This window comes from Oncorhynchus nerka, linkage group LG19, assembly GCF_034236695.1.
Source record: "Oncorhynchus nerka isolate Pitt River linkage group LG19, Oner_Uvic_2.0, whole genome shotgun sequence".
NCBI classification, from domain to species: Eukaryota; Metazoa; Chordata; class Actinopteri; order Salmoniformes; family Salmonidae; genus Oncorhynchus; species Oncorhynchus nerka.
In genome coordinates this window covers 9,634,910-9,657,284 of record NC_088414.1, presented here as the reverse complement: position 1 = coordinate 9,657,284, position 22,375 = coordinate 9,634,910, and the positions used below count along the sequence as shown (strand labels likewise).

Sequence of the window (22,375 nt, the reverse complement as noted above, 5' to 3'; positions counted from 1 at the left end):
AGGAGCAGCACCCTCACGCACGCCAATGGAGGCCGCGATGAGACACCCACCAAACGGTACTCTACAGAAGTATCTGATCACATGCTTTGTGTGTGTCTTTTCAAGTTTACGAACTTGCCTAGTTTCCTCATCTCTCTAGCTGATTATTGATTGTGACATTATCGTGAGTGACTTTCTTTTCTCTGCGCCTGGCAACAACTCCCAATATGGTTAATTTGTGTTTTTCATTCGCTCTCTACCCATTCTTCTCATGTTGTTCAATGTGAAACATCTGCCTGGTGTGTTGTTGAACCCAACACTCCATTCTGATGCAAAAAACATTTTTTCTCTCTCTCTGACCGTACCTCTCTCATTGAGTGGCCAGAACCCTTTCTCCGTCTCTCTCTCTCTGACCGTACCTCTCTCATTGAGTGGCCAGAACCCTTTCTCCGTCTCTCTCTCTCTGACCGTACCTCTCTCATTGAGTGGCCAGAACCCTTTCTCCGTCTCTCTCTCTGACCGTACCTCTCTCATTGAGTGGCCAGAACCCTTTCTCCGTCTCTCTCTCTGACCGTACCTCTCTCATTGAGTGGCCAGAACCCTTTCTCAGTCTCTCTCTCTCTGACCGTACCTCTCTCATTGAGTGGCCAGAACCCTTTCTCCGTCTCTCTCTCTCTGACCGTACCTCTCTCATTGAGTGGCCAGAACCCTTTCTCAGTCTCTCTCTCTCTGACCGTACCTCTCTCATTGAGTGGCCAGAACCCTTTCTCCGTCTCTCTCTCTGACCGTACCTCTCTCATTGAGTGGCCAGAACCCTTTCTCCGTCTCTCTCTCTCTCTGACCGTACCTCTCTCATTAAGTGGCCAGAACCCTTTCTCCGTCTCTCTCTCTCTGACCGTACCTCTCTCATTGAGTGGCCAGAACCCTTTCTCCGTCTCTCTCTCTGACCGTACCTCTCTCATTGAGTGGCCAGAACCCTTTCTCCGTCTCTCTCTCTCTCTGACCGTACCTCTCTCATTGAGTGGCCAGAACCCTTTCTCCGTCTCTCTCTCTCTGACCGTACCTCTCTCATTGAGTGGCCAGAACCCTTTCTCCGTCTCTCTCTCTCTCTGACCGTACCTCTCTCATTGAGTGGCCAGAACCCTTTCTCCGTCTCTCTCTCTCTGACCGTACCTCTCTCATTGAGTGGCCAGAACCCTTTCTCCGTCTCTCTCTCTCTGACCGTACCTCTCTCATTGAGTGACCAGAACCATTTCTCCGTCTCTCTCTCTCTCTGACCATACCTCTCTCATTGAGTGGCCAGAACCCTTTCTCTGTCTCTCTCTCTCTCTCTCTCTCTCTCTCTACAATCAATGACCTGCTGTGTGGCTTCACATTCTTCTGTGGAAGGGTAAGGGCCGTGTAGGCCTGGCTGGGTTAACATCATGTGAGATTCTGCTTGTTCTCCAGGTTGAAGGTGTTTCCATAGCAATGCTGTGATATTTTGAATGCGTCCGCTTGTGTGTGGCGGTACAGTAAAGGGATGAATTGTTGAAGCGGTTGTTGATAGTTTGAGCATCGTAGACCGTGTGGAAGAGTATCCTAAGAAAATAGGTCATTTGAGACCCTGTATTTTTTTCCCTTGCAGTCGTTTGACGTTGATGAAACTAGACTGGTTCTCCTACCGGTATGTGTAAGCTACTCTCTCTTGAAAATGGCTGTTCTATTGCGGAGAGGTTCTAGCAGGAGCCAAGTTTAATGCAGGACATAATGCTCTCCATAGATCAGTATTAGTCTGAGTCTTGGCAGACCTTTGGCCTGTCTCCCACCAAGGACACAGCTGGAGATCGATCAAGTCAGGCTGCATATCTTCTTTTTTGTGCGATAGGATTGTAATTTAATCAAATGACTCAAATCTCTGTTATAAGTGTACCACAGTTTTCCAGTCCCAATTCGATGACGTTCTTCAATTCATTTAGCCTCATGAATTTCCTCCCGGTGGAAGTGTAGAGTTCTTGGCTACCCCGGTGGAAGTGTAAGAGCTCTTGGCTACCCCGGTGGAAGTGTAGAGCTCTTGGCTACCCCGGTGGAAGTGTAGAGTTCTTGGCTACCCCGGTGGAAGTGTAAGAGCTCTTGGCTACCCCGGTGGAAGTGTAGAGCTCTTGGCTACCCCGGTGGAAGTGTAGAGCTCTTGGCTACCCCGGTGGAAGTGTAGAGCTCTTGGCTACCCCGGTGGAAGTGTAGAGTTCTTGGCTACCCCGGTGGAAGTGTAAGAGCTCTTGGCTACCCCGGTGGAAGTTCTCAGGTGTAAAGAAGGCCGTCCGCTATACAGAATGAAAAAGCAGTGTGGTGATATTAAATAGCCTGCAGCACATGTTCTGATCTCGTTCTCCTCTCCACCAGGAATGATGACCTTAAAGAGATGCTGGAGAGCAATAAGGACTCACTCAAACTGGACGCCATGAAGAGGATCATTGCGGTGAGCACCACCTGCACACACACACATTCCAGGCCTGAGGAGTGCAGTGCATTCTCAGTTCAGAGTGTACTTTGGTGTTCCCGTCTCAATGAAATTAGGCCAATTTGTAAATTCCTCATTTTGAAGAATTGGTGAACAATTGTGTAATTTACAGTGCGGTTCATTGCTGTGGTATATTGTATGTGCAGTGTTAACAACACATTGAATACTGTTGAACATGCGGGGGATGTTGTGTCCACAGCTGATCGCCAAGGGGAAGAATGCCTCCGAGCTGTTCCCAGCTGTGGTGAAGAACGTGGCCAGTAAGAACATAGAGGTATGAGTTCCATTCTGTTTGCATAACGTTTAGTAGATTCTATCGAAGACGAGACGGATGAGGTCCCTCCCACTGCCAGGAGGAGACCACCGAACCACTGCCTGGTAATATTGATCAGCAGAATAAACAGGCTGTATGAGGGGCAGCCTGTGAGGTGTGTGTGTGTGTGTGGCATGTGTGTGTGTGTGGCAGGGCAGCCCATGGTAGGGAACTGGAACATGTGGGTGGGGGTAATTGGCAGAGGAGAGCCTGTGGCCACGTCTCCTCTCTCTCTCTCCCTTCACACACACCAGATGCTAGGGTAGTGCTAGGTCCCTCGCTGTGGCTCTCTCTCTCATGCTCTCTCTGTCCTCACCTCTCTGCGGGCAGCTCAGTCACTCTGTCTCTCTTGTCGTCCCTCCCCCCCTCTCTGCTGCTGTGCTGTGTGTTATTGATTGTCTCTAATCAGAAAGCAGCACTGGAGGACACAGAGTATTGACGGACTCGTGTGATTTAATATCAGGATGCTTTGTTTACTTACAACCAGCGCTAGCAACAACAACCTGAGACTTGAAAGCCCTGAGGTGTGTGTGAGCGGGATGGAGGGCTATATGGAGAATGGTTATTGGTGTTTGATAACTGATCAAATAATGGAAATGAAATCATTAGCATATTTGATTACTATTCCTCATTTTGAGCATCTATTTTCTGCAACGTTTTTGATAAGTGATTCCCCTCAGACAAGGCCAGATGGGTTATGTCCCCTCTTAGACTCAGTAATGATGTTAATTCACCCACTAATCACAGCAATGATGATTGAAAACCACAGCTGTACGCCGAATAACACTGAAGTGAACCAGGGCCAACCTTTAAAAGGGATACTTAGAGATGTTGCCGGGTCCTTTATCTACATCCACCAGAATCCGATCCACTTGTGGATGCCATTTGTATGCGTCTGTGACTGTCCAGTACGAAGGAAGTACGAGGTCGTTTCGTGAGCCGACGCTAACTGCCGTCAGCGCAATGGCCGGAAGTGTATGGCGCATCTGGCAAGACGCCCATAGGACTTCCAGTCGTTGCGCTAACGCTAGTTAGCAGTTGCGCTAGTTAGCAACTTCCTTCATACTGGAGTCTAGACTTGGAGACATTAAAATGGTATCCACAAGTTGATCTGCCTCTGGAAGTAGACGAAGGAGCTGGCAGGAGGAGTGTGGGGACTGCACTCATTCCTACTCATTGCCAAAATCACAAAGTATCCTTTTTAACTCAGTCGGACACTGGACAAATATTAGCTCAGTCTCCGCTACGTGTGAGGAGCGAGGAGGGGGACGAAGGCAAACAGAAACATCCTGAAGTCAAATAAAACATTTTAGCTCATTCTCTGCTCTCCCCGAAACGACATGCCATCCAGACTAATAATATCCAACAGGAACACTTTCAACCTCTGCTTCCCCCCCCCCCTCTAAAACAACCAGCCCAAGAAATACATCCGAGGTCGAGCCAAAGCCTCATTCTCTCCACTGTGTCAAAGAATAGTGTTACCGAAACCATTTGGAATGTGTACTGAGCTCAACCCAAAAGTGAATCTATAGACTTTGGATTTCTTCACTAAATTCAACGTATGTGTGTGTGTGTGTGTGTTCCAGCTGAAGAAGTTGGTGTATGTGTACCTGGTGAGGTATGCAGAGGAGCAGCAGGACCTGGCTCTACTGTCCATCAGCACCTTTCAGAGGGCCCTCAAGGTAACACATGTGGTGTGTGTGTGCACAGCAGGCTTTGATGCAGACTGTTTTTCTTTTGTGTTTTACCATTTTGAATTCCCACACACTCATACAGGTCTTGAAATAAAGTGTCATGTTTGGTATGTACGTGTATAACGGTGTGTGTGTGTGTGTGTGTGTGTGTGTAGGGCTATTGAGCCATTTAAAGAGAGGCTGTCTGTCTCTCTGTAAGTTCTGTGGACAACAGAGTTGTGTTTTTAGACAGCCCACCCCGTCACCCTGATGTGTCTCAGGACCCAGAGCTGGAAAACCCATTTCAGCCCCTGCTAGCTCTACACCATGCTTCACTTCCTCCCTGTGTGTGTGTGTGTGTGGTACTGTATCATGTCTTCAGTATCTCTTAACCCAAACCACATGAGATTTCTGTCTCTGTCTCTTTTTTTCTTTTACTCTCCTCATTCTGTCTCATTGTGTACATCTTTGCAGAAGTGTGTGTGTGTGCACTCGTGAATGTGTGTTAAGATAATCCTTATCCCCCCCCCCCCATCTGTCCTCTACCAGGACCCTAACCAGCTGATCAGAGCCAGTGCTCTGAGGGTTCTGTCCAGTATCAGAGTCCCCATCATCGTTCCCATCATGATGCTGGCCATCAAGGAGGCTGCCTCCGACATGTCCCCTTACGTCAGGAAAACATCTGCCCACGCCATCCAGAAACTCTACAGGTTGTGTGTGCGTGTGTATGTGTGTGTGTGTGTGTGTGTAAAGCAATGGAACTGGGAGTTGACTCAAACCTTTCCTTCTCCTTAGCCTGGATCCAGATCAGAAGGAACACCTGATAGAAGTCATTGATAAATTGCTGAAGGACAAAAGCACTGTGAGTAAAACCAGCTCCAGCTAATCCATATAAGTTTTGGGACGGTCACATGTTTTCATTGAAAACATAAATGACTAAAAACCAGACTCTAACGTGTGTAGAAAGATAAGGGAGCTATGACATTTATATATATTTTTTTACAAGATTATCTTTGAGACTAAAGATCACCGTAATAAAAAGTAGACTGTCAGGGAGAATCTAAAATTCCCCAAATTTCATTACATGGGGGGCCCTCATTATTTGAGTCACTCAGATGGTGTAAGAACATGACATAAGCCATGGCAGAATATGTAGAATTGCAGGAAATGAGGTTTAAAACAGCAACATTTTGTCTCTGGTGCCAAGAGGGCCCCCTCCCCGACTTTACCACCAGTGTTTCCCCACAGATGTTTTTCCCAGCAGTGGAGACCGCGTGATATGAACAAAGCAGTAATAAGGATGGATTAAATTGTATTCAATCTGAATCAGTTTTCATCTATTTCATTCATTTGATATCAGACAGGTTCAGCAGTCAGTCCTTACTCAATGCATTCATTCAAACCAAATCCATGACGTCACTGGTCTACTAGGTGCAGTACTCCCAACAAGCCACCAGAGGGTAGTCCAGTCCAACAGAACAGTTCCCCCCCCCCCATCGCCCCTCTCACTCTCTCCTCTCTCTCTCAGCTCATTCACCAATGCCATGCTTTGTTAGCGCCCACTTAAATCCACACATCTTCAGATGCTCCTAGTTAACTGTCGATTTAGAAAGGCATTCTCTCACTGATGCTGGTGTCACCTTAATTTGCTTTCTAAGGCCAAGTTATTTTTTCTCCTAGATTAGCCTGATGGCATTCTCCAACTCCAGTGTTTGAAACACAAATACAGCGTCTCCTTCCATTATTAGGCTAATAGATGGTGCATATTCTCCAGAAGGTCACTATAAATGCATACGCTCCCATAAAGGCTAGTTAAAATAATGTAAATTGTGCACGTGCTGAAGTTAGCATATAGAATGCCCTGTGCATGTTAGTAAATACAAGCCATACACGGTCTCTCTATCGCAATTAGTTATTCATTGCATGCATCTCTCATTATATAAAATAACCCGTAGCACTAAGGGGGGGGGGGGGGGGCAGGACCAGATGCATAGCATATTTAGCTTCAGTCACTAACGAAGATGGATGATTTCTCCCCATTGAAACACTCTCTCAATGAGGCTGGCTGGCTGGGGGACACCGACAAAGGGCACAGTCACACAAGTCCGTGCACTGTGTTTTGGACTGGAAGAAAAAGATTAATAAGACCGGAATGCTAATGTCTTTTTTTTTTTTTTTGAAGTATTTTTATATATATATATATATTTTTGTGTGTTATGATTTGTTATTAGAATTTCAGAGAGCTTCTATACCAATTTATTTACTGCCAGTTTTAGCTCTTTGCTTTCTGTCGGTGATCTATCGTGTTGTGTTTGTCCTGCTATTCAAAGGACATCTGCATTTATATGGATAAAATTCACTTTATCTTGACCAGAGCATCATAAGAACCATCTTTGAATGTATTTTACAAATGCCTCGAATTACCTGTTTTATCACCGTTCATCCCACAGTAGTATTTCAAATCAAACTTTATTTGAAGTGCATTTACACAAGATGTCATACAATATACACTTGGCAGACTAGGCTTTTTATTTATTTGGCCTGGAGGAAAAATAAAGCTTTAAGCTTATATTCCCCCTTCACTTTGAGATAGGAAGTTGCTATCATTCTGGAGAGTGAGAATCACAGGCTGACCATGTAGATATGGACTGTGCCCCCATGAGTGTCTAGGGCAGTATATAAAGCTGAGGTGTCCCAAACATGCAGCCCAGGGGCCAAGTGTGGCCTACCACCATCCGTGTCCCCTACCTGTGCCCCAAAACTAGCCTCCACGCTTATTAGAAATGATTGTACTTTGTAAAAAATAAGAATTATCACCCAGGTGGTGAAGTCAGTTATGTTGGGTATGTTACAATGTAAGTATATTTGGGGAGAGATAAAAAATATATTTGGCTGTCTCTGTTGTTGCCTTCGTGACATTGGCCTGAACGGTGATGGCCCCTTTACGCCAAATTAGTGTGACACCCCTGGTTAAAGACAGGATGGTGGTAAGAGAAGGGGAGGGGGAACACAACACAGGAGGTTGTGCAGCTGTTTTACTGTGATGGATCTATTATCCAGCCATTACAAGATAAATGATCGATCCCTCCCATCCCGCCGCCCTGCCTCTCCCTGCACCTCCTGCAAAATTGAAATGAGAACAGGGAGGAGTGTGTGTGTGTGGTATGATTAGAGGCTAGGTGGGATGCCCATTCATTTAAGAGAAAGAGGAGGGAGGAGATGGAAAAGGGGGAGAGGATAGAGCGAAGGCAGGGAGGGTAGGCCGACCGACCCTGCGCCGTGCCATCAATCAAGGCGGCGCGCCGTCTCTGGCGTGATGACCCAGCACTCGCCGCCTCCCTGGCGCCCTAATTAGAATTCATGACAAAATAGATGCAAGGAAATGGTTTGGGCCCTTCATAATTTTATACGAAATGTATTGTTATTAGAGGAACCATTTGCTTAGTGTGATTTTTCCATTACTGGCTTGTCACGTAGTGGAGATAATAGGGTGGAAGTGGATGGGGGAGGGTGGGGGAGGGAGGGTTGTGGACTCCATAGATTGGGGTGTCAGTTTTGTTGATGGCGCGTGTAGTTTACCTGCGTCTAATGGGGGAAGTTGAGAGGAAGATGGGGGAGGGAGGGATAATGCACAAAGAGGCGGAGGCAGGCCCAGAGACACTGTAATAGGCTGAGAGAGAGAGACAGATGTCGAAGGCAACAACACAAGGCTGAGATACTAGGAACCTCTGTGTATCCATTGATGCACACAGGCACAGTTCCTGTTCATTCCGGTCAGTACTTTACTCCAATATAAGGGCTATGCACTAGATGAGGTTTGCGGAGTTGGAACTTTACATCAAGCATCTGTTAGTTCTGAGACCAACCGCGCTGTGCATGACAATTAAAAGCCACACATACATTTCCCAACTAGGCCCCTTTCCAATTATAAACCACAAGCACATCCGTTAAACTCTGCTTATATGAGGTTTCTTAATTGCTTGCTAAACCAAGTGTTTAAACAATGCCTCGGTTTTGATTTGTTTCGCCCATGTTTTGTTTTTTTTAACGAACAGCTTGTTTTTTTTAATGTATTTTTTTAATGTAATTTTGGTTGCAAAGTTAGGCTAATTCCAAACACGTATTTTACCTCACACCTTTTTCTATGGTTTTTACCAGTCATTTAGAAGCCTACTCCCTAAAGCTGTCCAGATTGTTGAATGATTAGCGCTTCGGGTTCCCAGCTCCCCAGTTGTCAGAGGGCCTCAAACGCATACGCGCACACACCTACGCAATCAATGCAGCTGCACGGCATGGATGATGGGTAAATGTACAGGGTTTCCACAGGGGCCACCAGGGGCCAGTCTGTTCTAATGGGAGAGACCGGATTCCGCTACCCCTCTCCTCGCCGACTCCTTCCTTGTCCCCCCTCGCCTCTCTGCGTTAATGCTGTTTGCATATTAATACACAGCCATGTCAATCAGTCAGTCTGCCAGCCAGCAGCGCTACAGGAATAGAACACGGACCAGACAAATGGATTTTTCTCCCAATAAAATGTACTTGATTGCCTCCCTTTCCTCCCTCTCTCCCCTCCATTCTCCCATTTCCCCCTTTCTCTTGTCTCATGAATAGAACATTCAATTAGTTATGAGCTGAAGGAAAAATTAAAAGTCTGTGGTGAAATGTTTTGGGTGTGTGTGGGCGATTTAGAAGGATGCCTTTTGCCATGGTGATCCAAAATTAGATTTGTTCAGTAAAGACTTTAAATGTGGTAATTTTCCACCCAGTTACTCCTCTCCTGTTTGGTGCCTTGCTCTTAGATTATAGCTAACTGTTCATAAACAAAATTCTTGCTCTTAGATCATGAAGTACACTGTCTTTCTAACCAAGACGTAACCAGGCCTTTTGGTAGGCCGTCATTGTAAAATAAGAATACACAGACAATGGTCTCAGGCTAAAGCAGGGCTGCCCAAGTTGGATCCTGAGAGTTACTGGGTGTGCAGGCTTTTACTCTAGCCCTGCAGTAACCCAACGTTTCCCCCTATAGCTGGTAGCGGGCAGCGTGGTGATGGCCTTTGAGGAAGTGTGTCCCGACCGTATTGACCTGATCCATAAGAACTACCGTAAACTCTGCAACCTGCTGGTGGACGTGGAGGAGTGGGGTCAGGTGGTCATCATCACCATGTTGACCCGCTACGCCAGGACGCAGTTCACCAGCCCCTGGAAAGAGGTGAGAGATGGGAGGAAGAAAGATGGCGGGGGGGGGTCAGGTTGACACAGCGCACCAGCCTGTGGAAAGAGGTGCGAGATGGGGAGCGAGGGTGGCGAATAAGTGGTTTGTGTCAGAACGGCGTCGTGTGGCGTGAGCGCTAATGAACTTTTTTTTTTTTTCATTTAGATTTGAGATGATTGAGATGTAGTGCTTCTCTTGAACGTCTCATCAGCGAACAAGGAAAGGGCTCAGTTAGGGACTAAACGCCGGATATCTATCAGACATCAACACTGAAGTAATAATGTCATTATTGCTTCAGTGTGACGAGTGAAATATAGCCTATAGTAAATTCATCAAAAAAGACATTTGTCAGTGTGTTTTAAAAAAGGAGACATTTGTCAGTGTGTTTTATTGTTTACTATTAAGTTATTTCAATAATGAACAAAGCAACCCTACGCAAGATGTGCTGTCAGTATCCATCTGTTTTGTCGTTACTTGACGAAGGTCAGAGGAGCAAAACGTTAGCGCGGTTAAAAAAGTGATAGTTAGCGAGCGCACTTCTCCAACACACCTGCAAGCAACTTCTAGGTGTGCGTATGCATCTGGTTTGGGTTGGCCAGCTGGCGTTGGCATGTATGCGGTGAATAACAGAATGAAAGACGCGCGTGTGTGTGTGTGTTTCAGGACGGTCTGTTTGATGAGAACAGTGAGACGGCGTTCTATGAGTCTGATGAGAAAAAGACGAAAAATGGGGACGAAAAGAAGTCCTACGTGATGGACCCTGACCACAGACTGCTTCTGAGGAACACCAAGCCTCTACTACAGAGTAGAAACACTGCCGTGAGTCTCACCACACACACACACTGCTCTGAAGCACACTGGTCCGAGACTCTCTCACAAACCGATGCATAAACACACACGCATCCAGTGTTGACCGCTGTTGAACCTGCTGGCTGTGAGAGATACAGGCAGCCTTGATGAAGGCGTCTGAGCATGGGGTTCTGTTGTCACTCCTTCCACACAGCTGTCTCCGGAACCGAGGCTGCGCCACCACTGATGCTGCACACACACACACACACACACTGAGCAGGTCTCCATCACCCAGGAGACTTAAGGTCTGTGCGGCAGTGTAGCAACGGGAGGAAAAATGGTCCCAAATGAGCATGTTGATTTTAAAATGTGACATGTTTTGTCCTTTTAACAGAGAGAACGCGATGCGGCCCTCCGCCGTACCGTCACGTCTTCCAAATGTGACTCCTCAGTCCTTACTCTGGCTGTCTGTCACCTTCCAAATGTGACTCTTCAGTCCTTACTCTGGCTGTCTGTCACCTTCCAAATGTGACTCTTCAGTCCTTACTCTGGCTGTCTGTCACCTTCCAAATGTGACTCCTCAGTCCTTACTCTGGCTGTCTGTCACCTTCCAAATGTGACTCCTCAGTCCTTACTCTGGCTGTCTGTCACCTTCCAAATGTGACTCCTCAGTCCTTACTCTGGCTGTCTGTTACCTTCCAAATGTGACTCCTCAGTCCTTGCTGTCTGTCACCTTCCAAATGTGACTCCTCAGTCCTTACTCTGGCTGTCTGTCACCTTCCAAATGTGACTCCTCAGTCCTTACTCTGGCTGTCTGTTACCTTCCAAATGTGACTCCTCAGTCCTTACTCTGGCTGTCTGTTACCTTCCAAATGTGACTCCTCAGTCCTTACTCTGGCTGTCTGTTACCTTCCAAATGTGACTCCCTCAGTCCTTACTCTGGCTGTCTGTCACCTTCCAAATGTGACTCCTCAGTCCTTACTCTGGCTGTCTGTTACCTTCCAAATGTGACTCCTCAGTCCTTGCTGTCTGTCACCTTCCAAATGTGACTCCTCAGTCCTTACTCTGGCTGTCTGTCACCTTCCAAATGTGACTCCTCAGTCCTTACTCTGGCTGTCTGTTACCTTCCAAATGTGACTCCCTCAGTCCTTACTCTGGCTGTCTGTCACCTTCCAAATGTGACTCCCTCAGTCCTTACTCTGGCTGTCTGTTACCTTCCAAATGTGACTCCCTCAGTCCTTACTCTGGCTGTCTGTTACCTTCCAAATGTGACTCCTCAGTCCTTACTCTGGCTGTCTGTTACCTTCCAAATGTGACTCCTCAGTCCTTACTCTGGCTGTCTGTCACCTTCCAAATGTGACTCCCTCAGTCCTTACTCTGGCTGTCTGTCACCTTCCAAATGTGACTCCTCAGTCCTTACTCTGGCTGTCTGTCACCTTCCAAATGTGACTCCTCAGTCCTTACTCTGGCTGTCTGTCACCTTCCAAATGTGACTCCCTCAGTCCTTACACCTTCCAAATGTGACTCCTCAGTCCTTACTCTGGCTGTCTGTCACCTTCCAAATGTGACTCCTCAGTCCTTACTCTGGCTGTCTGTCACCTTCCAAATGACAATTCCTCACATTACAAAAAAACGCTTGACTTTGTTGTTGCTATTTGATATATGGAGCTTTTTAAAGAGCTTTGTGTCCTGATGGAGGATGAAAGACCCGTCCTACACGAGGAGGAGATACAGCACTGCCTGATCCCAGGTCTGTGTGTATCGTCTTGCCGAATCCTAGGGTCTGTGACGCCAAACAATAGCGTGACAATGACCACAGGACTCGGCAAGACGGCACAAATTCAACTGGGACCAGGCTAGATAGGGGCATGACTGGAGTTGAGAAACAACCGCCTGTATTTGAGGCTCGAAGGGCCATGTTAGAGGGAGGAAAAACCTGTTGACGTCTGTCGTTTCAGGTGGTGGTGTCAGTAGCTCAGCTGTACTGGCACCTGGCTCCTAAACACGAGGTCGGCGTCATCACCAAGTCACTGGTCAGACTGCTCCGAAGCCACAGGTACACCCCAACCCCTCTCGTTGCGTTTTTTTTTTCTTTCTCTTCTCTCTCCCTCTCTGTGTGTCTCTGTTGTGAGGACAAAGAAAGGGCACCCCATAATGTTTCCCCTCTGTCTCTCCCTGTCAGAGAGGTGCAGTACGTTGTGTTACAGAACATCGCCACCATGTCTATCCAGAGGAAGGTAAGGCTCTAAACATGGCTCCTCTCTTCAGCTGCGGGACAGATAATGGTTTTGTGTTACTGTTTTACTATCGGAGTGGCTGCGTGACCGGATTGTCTGGACGCCTCGAGAGCTTAACCACCGTACCTTCATCGCCAGACGTACTGCTCAGAGGAGAGACCATTCTCTCCCGTCGTCTGTGGTTATAAACGGCATGGTCGACCATGTTGCACGCATTTTGTCTGTTGTAAACGTCACGATTGTGACGATGTGGACTGCTGACTTCAGTTGGGCGAACTTTTCCGTCGGTTTTGAACGAATAACATTGCAGTATTACAAAGCGGTGGGCGGAGCCGGGCAGTTTAATCCAATCCCGCGGCCTCTGCCTTTTTTATATTATGAAGTATCATTATGGTTTTATGTTCTCCCCGCCAGGGCATGTTTGAACCTTACATGAAGAGTTTCTATGTGAGATCCACAGATGCCACTCACATCAAATCGCTCAAGGTAAGCTCCCTCGTGATGACCAAGCGGATGTAAAAGTAAACTGTGAGATGAGGTCAGGAGTGTGTGATCAGACCCATCTTGTCTCCCCAGCTGGAGATCTTGACCAGCCTGGCCAACGAAGCCAACATCTCAACCATCCTTAGAGAGTTCCAGGTAAGTCTCTGTCTCTCTCTCTCTGGGTTACATTCTGTCTCAAATTCAAGCTGCTTTATTGGCATGAAAAACATTGTCAATATTGCCAAAGCAACAATGTATACAATATACACTGCTCAAAAAAATAATGGGAACACTTAAACAACACAATGTAACTCTAAGTCAATCACACTTCTGTGAAATCAAACTGTCCACTTAGGAAGCAACACTGATTTGACAATAAATTTCACATGCTGTTGTGCAAATGGAATAGACAACAGGTGGCAATTATAGGCATTTAGCAAGACATCCCCAATAAAGGAGTGGTTCTGCAGGTGGGGACCACAGACCATTTCTCAGTTCCTATGCTTCCTGGCTGATGTTTTGGTCACTTTTGAATGCTGGCGGTGCTTTCACTCTAGTGGTAGCATGAGACTGAGTCTACAACTCACACAAGTGGCTCAGGTAGTGCAGCTCATCCAGGATGGAACATCAATGCGAGCTGTGGCAAGAAGGTTTGCTGTGTCTGTCAGCGTAGTGTCCAGAGCATGGAGGCGCTGCCAGGAGACAGGCCAGTACATCAGGAGACGTGGAGGAGGCCGTAGGAGGGCAACAACCCAGCAGCAGGACCGCTACCTCCGCCTTTGTGCAAGGAGGAGCAGGAGGAGCACTGCCAGAGCCCTGCAAAATGACCTCCAGCAGGCCACAAATGCGCATGTGTCTGCTCAAACAGTCAGGAACAGACTCCATGAGGGTGGTATGAGGGCCCGACGTCCACAGGTGGGGGTTGTGCTTACAGCCCAACACCGTGCAGGACGTTTGGCATTTGCCAGAGAACACCAAGATTGGCAAATTCGCCACTGGCACTCTGTGCTCTTCACAGATGAAAGCAGGTTCACACTGAGGACGTGACCGTCTGGAGACGCCGTGGAGAACGTTCGGCTGCCTGCAACATCCTCCGGCATGACCGGTTTGGCGGTGGGTCAGTCATGGTGTGGGGTAGTATTTCTTTGGGGGGGGGCGCACAGCCCTCCGTGTGCTCGCCAGAGGTAGCCTGAGATGAGATCCAATTGAGCACATCTGGGACATCATGTCTCGCTCCATCCACCAACGCCACGTTGCACCACAGACTGTCCAGGAGTTGGCGGATGCTTTAGTCCTGGTCTGGGAGGAGATCCCTCAGGAGACCATCCGCCACCTCATCAGGAGCATGCCCAGGCGTTGTAGGGAGGTCATACAGGCACGTGGAGGCCACACACACTACTGAGCCTCATTTTGACTTGTTTTAAGGACATTACATCAAAGTTGGATCAGCCTGTAGTGTGGTTTTCCACTTTAATTTTGTGTGTGACTCCAAATCCAGACCTCCATGAGTTGATAAATTTGATTTCCATTGATCATTTTTGTGTGATTTTGTTGTCGGCACATTCAACTATGTAAAGAAAAAAGTATTTAATAAGAATATTTTATTCATTCAGATCTAGGATGTGTTATTTTAGTGTGTATTTGGAATGATCATCAACAACAACAATAATAATAATAATAATAGTAGTAACAATAATGGTAATAATAAGTAAGTTACTGCTTACTATGCAGATGTTATTATTCAGTGTCCCTATGGCAGGCAAATGCATATTTGGTTGCAAGAGGAGCCATTGCTCCTTCGCCCATGAGTATTTTTAGTTTTTCCTCTGGGTTCAATTTGTAAACATTTGGAATATAAATGTAGTCATTTCTGTGAATAATGAATCTCTCTGTGAGGAATATTTATCACAGTAAAGGATAAAGTGAATCTCTGTCTCTACCTCCCCTGTCATGCAGTGACCACATACACGCTCCTCTTTGGGTAGCCATGTCTTTTTATGTCTGCCAGTTTCTATTGCCAGGTGGTCACTCAGCCTGTACTTGGTAAGGATCTGTCTCTGCTTCGTATCTCTGACAGAGTAGAGATAATCAGCCAATTCATATTCTCTGTTTAGGGTCAGATAGCAGTTTAGTCAGCTTTGGGATTTTGTTTCGTTTTTCCAGTATTGTAAATATGATTCCTTTGATTGGTTCATGATTTAGCTTATTGGAATTCTTTTGAAGCAGTGCTTGTGTCAGCCTTGTTGGTGAGGTCCAACACCAGCTGACTGAGAGGGCTCGTTTCTGAGCTCAGCTCTTGGGTTTGAAGTGCTTTAAATTGCAGACTTGAATTTGGACTTGAATTTAGATGTAGCCAAAATTTTAATGATCTTTTCTGTGTTTTCATTATTACTGGAAAACGGCCCAATTCTGCCCTACATGCATTAGTTGGTGTATTTCTCTGGATTAGTAGAATTTTCTGACAGAATTCTGCATTGTAGGGCTTCAATTGGATGTTTGTCCCACATTTTAAAGTCCAGTTTATTGAGTGGCCCCCAAACCTATTGGTAGGATTACACTGTCACATATTTTGGTTCAAATTCTAATTGGGATGTTGATTTTGAATAATTTCATTTTTATTGCATACAATGCTCTGCGAGCTTTTTCTTTGAGTGCATTCACTGCCATATTAAAGTTCCCCGATGCAGATATGGTCAGACCAAGGTAGGTTTGATTTTTAGTGTGTTCAATTATGGTGTTGTTCAGGGTGAATTTATATTTGTCCATCTGACATGTTTTTGGGGGAAAATCATGATTTGCGTTTTTTGTCAATTTACTGCCAGGGCCCAATTATGGCAATATTGCTCTAGAATATTAAGGTTCTGTTGAAGACCTTCTTTGGTTGGTGATAGAAATACCATCAGCATATAGCAGGTATTTCACCTCTGTGTCAAATAGTGTGAGTCCTGGCGCTGGAGAATGGTCCAACAAGTCTGCTAATTCATTGATTATAAATGTTGAACAGATTTGGACTCAAACTGCAGCCTTGTCTCACACCTCGACATTGTGAAAATAATTCTGTTCTTTGGTTTTTGATTTTTATTGCACACACATTTTATTAAGTCATACACCTTACCACCAAGCCCACTTTGGAGAATTTTGTGGAATAACCCTTCCTGACAAATATAATCAAATGCTTTTTTAAAGTCAATAAAGCAAGCAAAAATGTTGCCCTCTTTTTTTTTTTTTTTTTTGGTGGACGTGTTTACTAATTCGTGTGGTCAGTAGTGCGATGGTTAGGGAGAAAGCCAATTTGATGTTTACTTAATACATTTTTTTCTTGAAGAAAGGTTTGAATTCTTGAATTCAAAATGCTACAGAAAACCTTTCCCAAGTTGCTGTTTACGCAAATTCTCCTGTAATTATTGGGGTCTGATTTGTCTCCACTTTTGTGGATCGGGGAGATGAGCCCCTGGTTACAGCCAGAAGTTAAAACCATGTTGAACAATTTAAGCACAGCATTTTGCAACTCAGGTGTGCTCTTTTTCAGCATTTCATTTCTGATGTTATCTAGACCACAAGCCTTATTTGATTTTATAGATTTGAGCTTTTCATTTAGTTTTTGTTGGGTTATTGGGTAATCTAATGGAATTTGGTTGTTTTTAATGACTGATTCAAGGAAGTTCAATTTTTCTTTAATATCTAATTGGTTCTGTTGTAAGTCTTTTTGTGGGATGTTTTTGTATAGATTATCAAAGTATGTTTTCCAAATTCCTACATCTTGTATGGCTAATTCTTGTGGCTTTGTCGTGCTTAAATGGTTCCACATGTCCAAGAACTGATTTTGGTAAATTTACGTTGTCAATTTCATCGTGTCTTGTTGGTATAATTCAATTTCTTGCTTTTCAGTATATGTTTATACTGTTTCAAAGTATTCATATCGTAGCTCTGGGTTGTTTTGCTGCTTATGTTTTTCATTTAACATTTGTCTTAGGTGTTTTCTAATTGTTTTACATTCATTATCAAACCATTTTTCAGAAACTTTTTTTGTCTGATGTTGCATTCTGTCTCGTTTTGATGATCTCTAACATTCTCTCTCTCTGATTCTGTTACTCTCTCTCTCTCTCTCAATATCCTTTTCAGTCACTGGCAGCGGTTCCACATATATTATCGCCTTTTTAGATACAATGAATGGCTCCACCTTGTGCTTTGATTTGAACAGACTTATGTGAAGAGCCAAGACAAGCAGTTTGCAGCCGGTACCATCCAGGCCATCGGCAGGTGTGCCACCAACATCTCTGAGGTGACAGACACCTGCCTCCAAGGACTGGTGCTGCTGCTCTCCAACCGAGACGGTACGGAACCATTGACCGATTGATTGATCGATCGACTGATTGGTTCTCTTTGTCCAGAGAATCAGTCGATCGTGTGTCTTTGTCCAGCTCCGGTTCATAGTTGGATATATGTGTCAAACCCCTCTCTTTTGTATATATTGTTTTAACCTCTTAGATGCGAAGTCTCCAGTTTGAGGCACTTGCGTGGTTCTGGTAGTATTTGTTCTAAATGGATATTTGGACACCATAGCTTGAAGTGGCTTGCATTGAGCGGTAGCCCTGATTCTCATGGACAGAGGATTATGTCTCTTCTGCCTGTGTGAAGCAAGGTGGTGACATCTGACAACACTGTCCAACACCTGGCTGAATCCTACTTCACAGCCACTAACACTGCATATGCCTGGAATCCTTACACCCTAACGCAGCAGGAGAGATTGGTTTTGTAGCTGTAGCTTTTTTTTTTTGTCAGGGACAAGATTAATAGGAGATGAAAGGTGAGTCCCTAACGAGTTTAGGAAGCTAAGCTAGAGCTCTGGGAGACGCGATGGGGGCAGATGTTTTGCAAATTTTATGCACGTTTTCTCTAACACAATATACAAACATGTATTTTACAGTTATAAGGAAGGTGAAATCTTATAGTTAGTAATTTTATAAATTGATTATACTATATATAGTAAATGTAATTTCACGCCTTTTTCATACTTTTGTTGAATAGGCAATACATCATATACAATATTTCATTTTTATTATGCTGGTACTGTGTACTTCAGCTTGTGTCCTCAAGTGACTACACCTCAGCAATTTATTTAAAAAATTACCAGAAAGGTGAGATTTTAACCTTTTGAGTGTGCAGCAACAATCCCCCAAAAGTAATGATTTATCATGAGGGCCACAAACAATAACTAGTAACTGTTTATGGCCCTTCTCATGATAAATAATTACTTTTGGGGGATTTCGTATATATTACATTTTTTGATTACATTTAGTTACATTTTGAAATGGAAATGTATCGTCTCCTCACAGAGACGGTGGTGGCTGAGAGCGTGGTGGTCATCAAGAAGCTTCTCCAGACCCAGCCCACCCAGCACAGTGACATCATCAAACACATGGCCAAGCTCTTCGACAACATCGCTGTACGTCTACCGCGACCTCAGTGCGTCTGTGTACTTGCTCTTGCGCCCGAGCGAGTCGGGACTCAAAATGCCCCCCCCCCCCCCCCCAAAAAAAAACAGACTAACCCCTCTTTTGTGTCAAGGTGCCGATGGCACGGGCCAGCATCCTGTGGCTGATGGGGGAGTACTGTGAGAGGGTCCCTCAGATCGCCCCCGACGTCCTCCGCAAGATGGCCAAGAGCTTCACCTCCGAGGAGGACATCGTCAAGCTGCAGACTGTCAACCTGGCTGCCAAACTCTACCTCACCAACTCCAAACAGGTACGTTAGCCTACTCTAACAGTAGGTACACCGAACAGTCGAGTCGGCAGTACACGTCGCAGCGTTATTCTGCCCTAACATAATTCATCTTATTCAACTGTTATTGTCATGGAAGTAAACAACGTCATTAGCCTCCAGTTTCTTGTTATTTGTCTCCCGCAATTGAATTTTCCCCACTTCCTTAAGTGCAAGCTTTAACGTTGCGCGTCGTGCCATTGCCTTGCCTCTGTTTGGTAACTACAGATCCGTTCTATCGGATGCAGAGCATTATGGCGGCCAGGCTGGGTTTATGACCACACTGCAGATGCTGCCGCCTCAAATGAGCATGTTATTAGACCTCTTTCCCCTTGCTAATGTTTCAGAGAGATTGGGAGGGAAGAGAGTGGGATGGTGGGAGGGAAGAGAGTGGGATGGTGGGAGGGAAGAGAGTGGGATGGTGGGAGGGAAGAGAGTGGGATGGTGGGAGGGAAGAGAGTGGGATGGTGGGAGGGAAGAGAGTGGGATGGTGGGAGGGAAGAGAGAGGGCTGGGAGGGAAGAGGTAAAAAAAAAAGGGGGGGGGTGAAGAAATAGGGAGGTGTGAGAGAGTGGTATAATGTCGACCTTCTGGGGTCGTAACTCTTGGTTTTTATACCTCCCTGAATAATATATGTTAAAGGCAAGTGCTCCCCATCTCGGACCATAAACCCACCTGGCACAGAGAGAGGTTGTCACTCATACGGCTAGAGAGGGGGAGCAGACTGGAGGAGAACAGTGTGTTTGTATGAAGAAAATGTAGTAGGAAGCACCATACGGATTCATGAGCTTTTACCTTAATGGAGCTATGTGCTGCTTTTTTTTTATGTTGGAGGCATCTTCTCCCCCTCCTTCCTTCTCTCTCCCAACATCCAGACCAAGTTGTTGACCCAGTACATTTTGAACCTGGGGAAATATGACCAGAACTATGACATCAGAGACCGCACGCGCTTCATCCGCCAGCTCATCGTGCCCAATGAGAAGAGCGGTGCACTCGGCAAATATGCCCGCCGCATCCTGCTGGCGCCCAAGCCGGCGCCCGTCCTCGAGTCCACATACAAAGGTACCTTTGGAAGTAGTGCACTAAATAGGGAATAGGGTGCCCTTTAGGAGACACACGGGTGTTTTTAATATGCTGGTGTGAGTCTGTGAATGGCAGAGGGTCCAGGGCCCTCTCCCTCTCTCTCTCTCCCGGCTCTGATGAGATGGGTGAATTATTACCTGGCTAATGATAACCTTTGAGATGCAGATAACACACACACACACAGTTAACTTGAATCCAGATGAGAGAAAGACAGAAGCAGCCTCTGAAACATTATTATTCTGCAGTGGTCTCTGCGTCTACTAGATGTTTATGGAAAACGTTACCACTCCTGTCATTCTTAATATTCACCCTTTTAACTCTTGATTTCTTTTCTCCCTCTCTGTTTCGTTAGAGAAGGCTGACCTCCCCAGGCACTTTGACTGATTACACCTCCTATATTGACCATTAGGGAGGGAGAATGGTTTTACTCTTGTGCGTGTGGGCTCCTGGACCCTTTATTAAACAGCAGTGTGTGTGTGTGTGTATACAGTGACATTTCAGAGTGTTTAATGCCAATTACTCTCTGTCCTGCTGATTGAGAGAGAACTGCTGTGACATTGAGACCCTGCCTCTTTCTCTACCCCTTTCTCGTCCTCCAATGTTACTCATTATGTTTCTCGTCCCTCTTTTCTCCCCACCCCCACCATTTCCCCTTCGTCCTCTCACCCCCTCTCCCTCCTCCAATGTTACTCATTATGTTTCTCCTCTGACATTTTCCCTTCTCTTTGTCTACCCTTTACTTCCTCCCTCTCTCTGTCTTCTCCTCTCTCTCTGTCAGACCGTGATCGTTACCAGTTGGGAACGCTGTCCCACACCATCAACACCAAAGCCAGCGGCTACCTGGAGCTCTCTGATTGGCCTGCCGTGGCTCCTGACCAATCAGTGAGGAACGTGGAGGTGATTGAGCCGGTAAGGATCCATCTTTACTTCTACTACCCGTTTCCGCTCATCACCCAGGCCCTACACCAAGGGTGGCCGTGGTCAATTCAGACATTTTAATTACAGCTCCGTGTTTATACACTATGAATACAAGCGTATGTGGACACTCCTTCAAATTAGTGGATTCTGCAATTTCAGCCACACCTGTTGCTGACAGGTGTATAAAATTGAGCACAGAGCCATGGGAGCTCCATAGACAAACATTGGCAATAGAATGGCCTTACTGAAGAGCTCAGTGACTTTCAACGTGACACTGTCATAGGATGGTACCTTTCCAACAGTTGGTCAAATTTCTGCCCTGCTAGAGCTGCCCCGGTCAACTGTAAGTGCTGTTATTGTGAAGTGGAAACATCTAGGAACAACAGCTCAGCCGCGAATTGTTAGGCCACACAAGCTCACAGAACGGGACCATCAAGTGCTGAAGTGTGAGTTCAAAACTGCCTCCGGAAGCCACATCATCAAATAACTGTTTGTTGGGAGCTTCATGAAATGGACTTCCATGGCCGAGCAGCCGCACACAAGCCTAAGCTTACCGTGCACAATGCCAAGCGTTGACTGGAGTGGTATAAAGCTCACCGCCATTGGACTCTGGAGCAGTGGAAATGCGTTCTCTGGAGTGATGAATCACACTTCACCATCTGGCAGTCCGACGGACTAATCTGAGTTTGGCGGAAGCCAGGAGAAACGCTACCCGCCGCAATGCGTAGTGCCAACTGTAAAGTTTGGTGGAGGAGGAATAATGGTTTACGGCTGTTTTTCATGGTTCGGGCTAGGCCCCTTAGTTCCAGTGAAGGTAAATCTTAATGCTACAGCATACAATGACATTCTAGACGATTCTGTGCTTCCAACTTTGTGGCAACAGTTTGAAGGCCCTTTCCTGTTTCAGCATGACAATGACCTATCCCAACATCAGTGCCCGGCCTCACTAATGCTCTTGTGGCTGAATGGAAGCAAGTCCCCGCAGCAACGTTCCAACATCTAGTGGAAAGCCTTCTCAGAAGAGTGGAGGCTGTTATAACAGCAAAGGGTGGACCAACTCCATATTAATGCCCATGATTTTGGAATGAGATGATGAGCAGGTGTCCACATACAACACCAGTCAAAGCTTGCCCACCTACTCATTCCAGAGGTCTAATTTATTTGTACTATTTTCTACATTGTAGAGTAATATTGAAGACAAACTATGGAATCATGTACTAACCAAAAAAGCGTTAAACAAATCAAAAATATTTTAGATTCTTCAAAGTAGCCAACCTTTTGCCTTGACAGCTTTGCACACTCTTGGCATTCTATCAGCCAGCTTCATGAGAAATGCTTTCTTGTAGGAGTTCCAACATATGCTGAGCACTTGTTGGCTGCTTTTCCTTCACTCTGCGGTCCAACTCATTCCAAACCATCTCAATTGAGT

The 22,375-nt window shown here is 45.9% G+C and overlaps 1 protein-coding gene across 2 annotated transcripts in view; it reads left to right on the top strand.

Annotated features, from left to right (window-relative positions):
* LOC115147175 (AP-3 complex subunit beta-1-like) overlaps positions 1-22,375 on the top strand; it is a 63,079-nt gene that overhangs the window by 6,514 nt on the left and 34,190 nt on the right. For both annotated transcript variants that reach the window (XM_065004699.1, XM_065004698.1), the window contains exons 2-17: positions 2,362-2,437; positions 2,679-2,753; positions 4,379-4,474; positions 5,015-5,175; positions 5,261-5,327; positions 9,492-9,674; positions 10,341-10,496; positions 12,425-12,522; positions 12,649-12,703; positions 13,118-13,189; positions 13,280-13,342; positions 17,388-17,520; positions 18,523-18,632; positions 18,755-18,931; positions 19,821-20,007; positions 20,807-20,937. In XM_065004699.1, the coding sequence (XP_064860771.1) occupies positions 2,362-2,437; positions 2,679-2,753; positions 4,379-4,474; positions 5,015-5,175; positions 5,261-5,327; positions 9,492-9,674; positions 10,341-10,496; positions 12,425-12,522; positions 12,649-12,703; positions 13,118-13,189; positions 13,280-13,342; positions 17,388-17,520; positions 18,523-18,632; positions 18,755-18,931; positions 19,821-20,007; positions 20,807-20,937 (1,840 nt within the window). The remainder of the gene's footprint in view (positions 1-2,361; positions 2,438-2,678; positions 2,754-4,378; positions 4,475-5,014; positions 5,176-5,260; positions 5,328-9,491; positions 9,675-10,340; positions 10,497-12,424; positions 12,523-12,648; positions 12,704-13,117; positions 13,190-13,279; positions 13,343-17,387; positions 17,521-18,522; positions 18,633-18,754; positions 18,932-19,820; positions 20,008-20,806; positions 20,938-22,375) is intronic.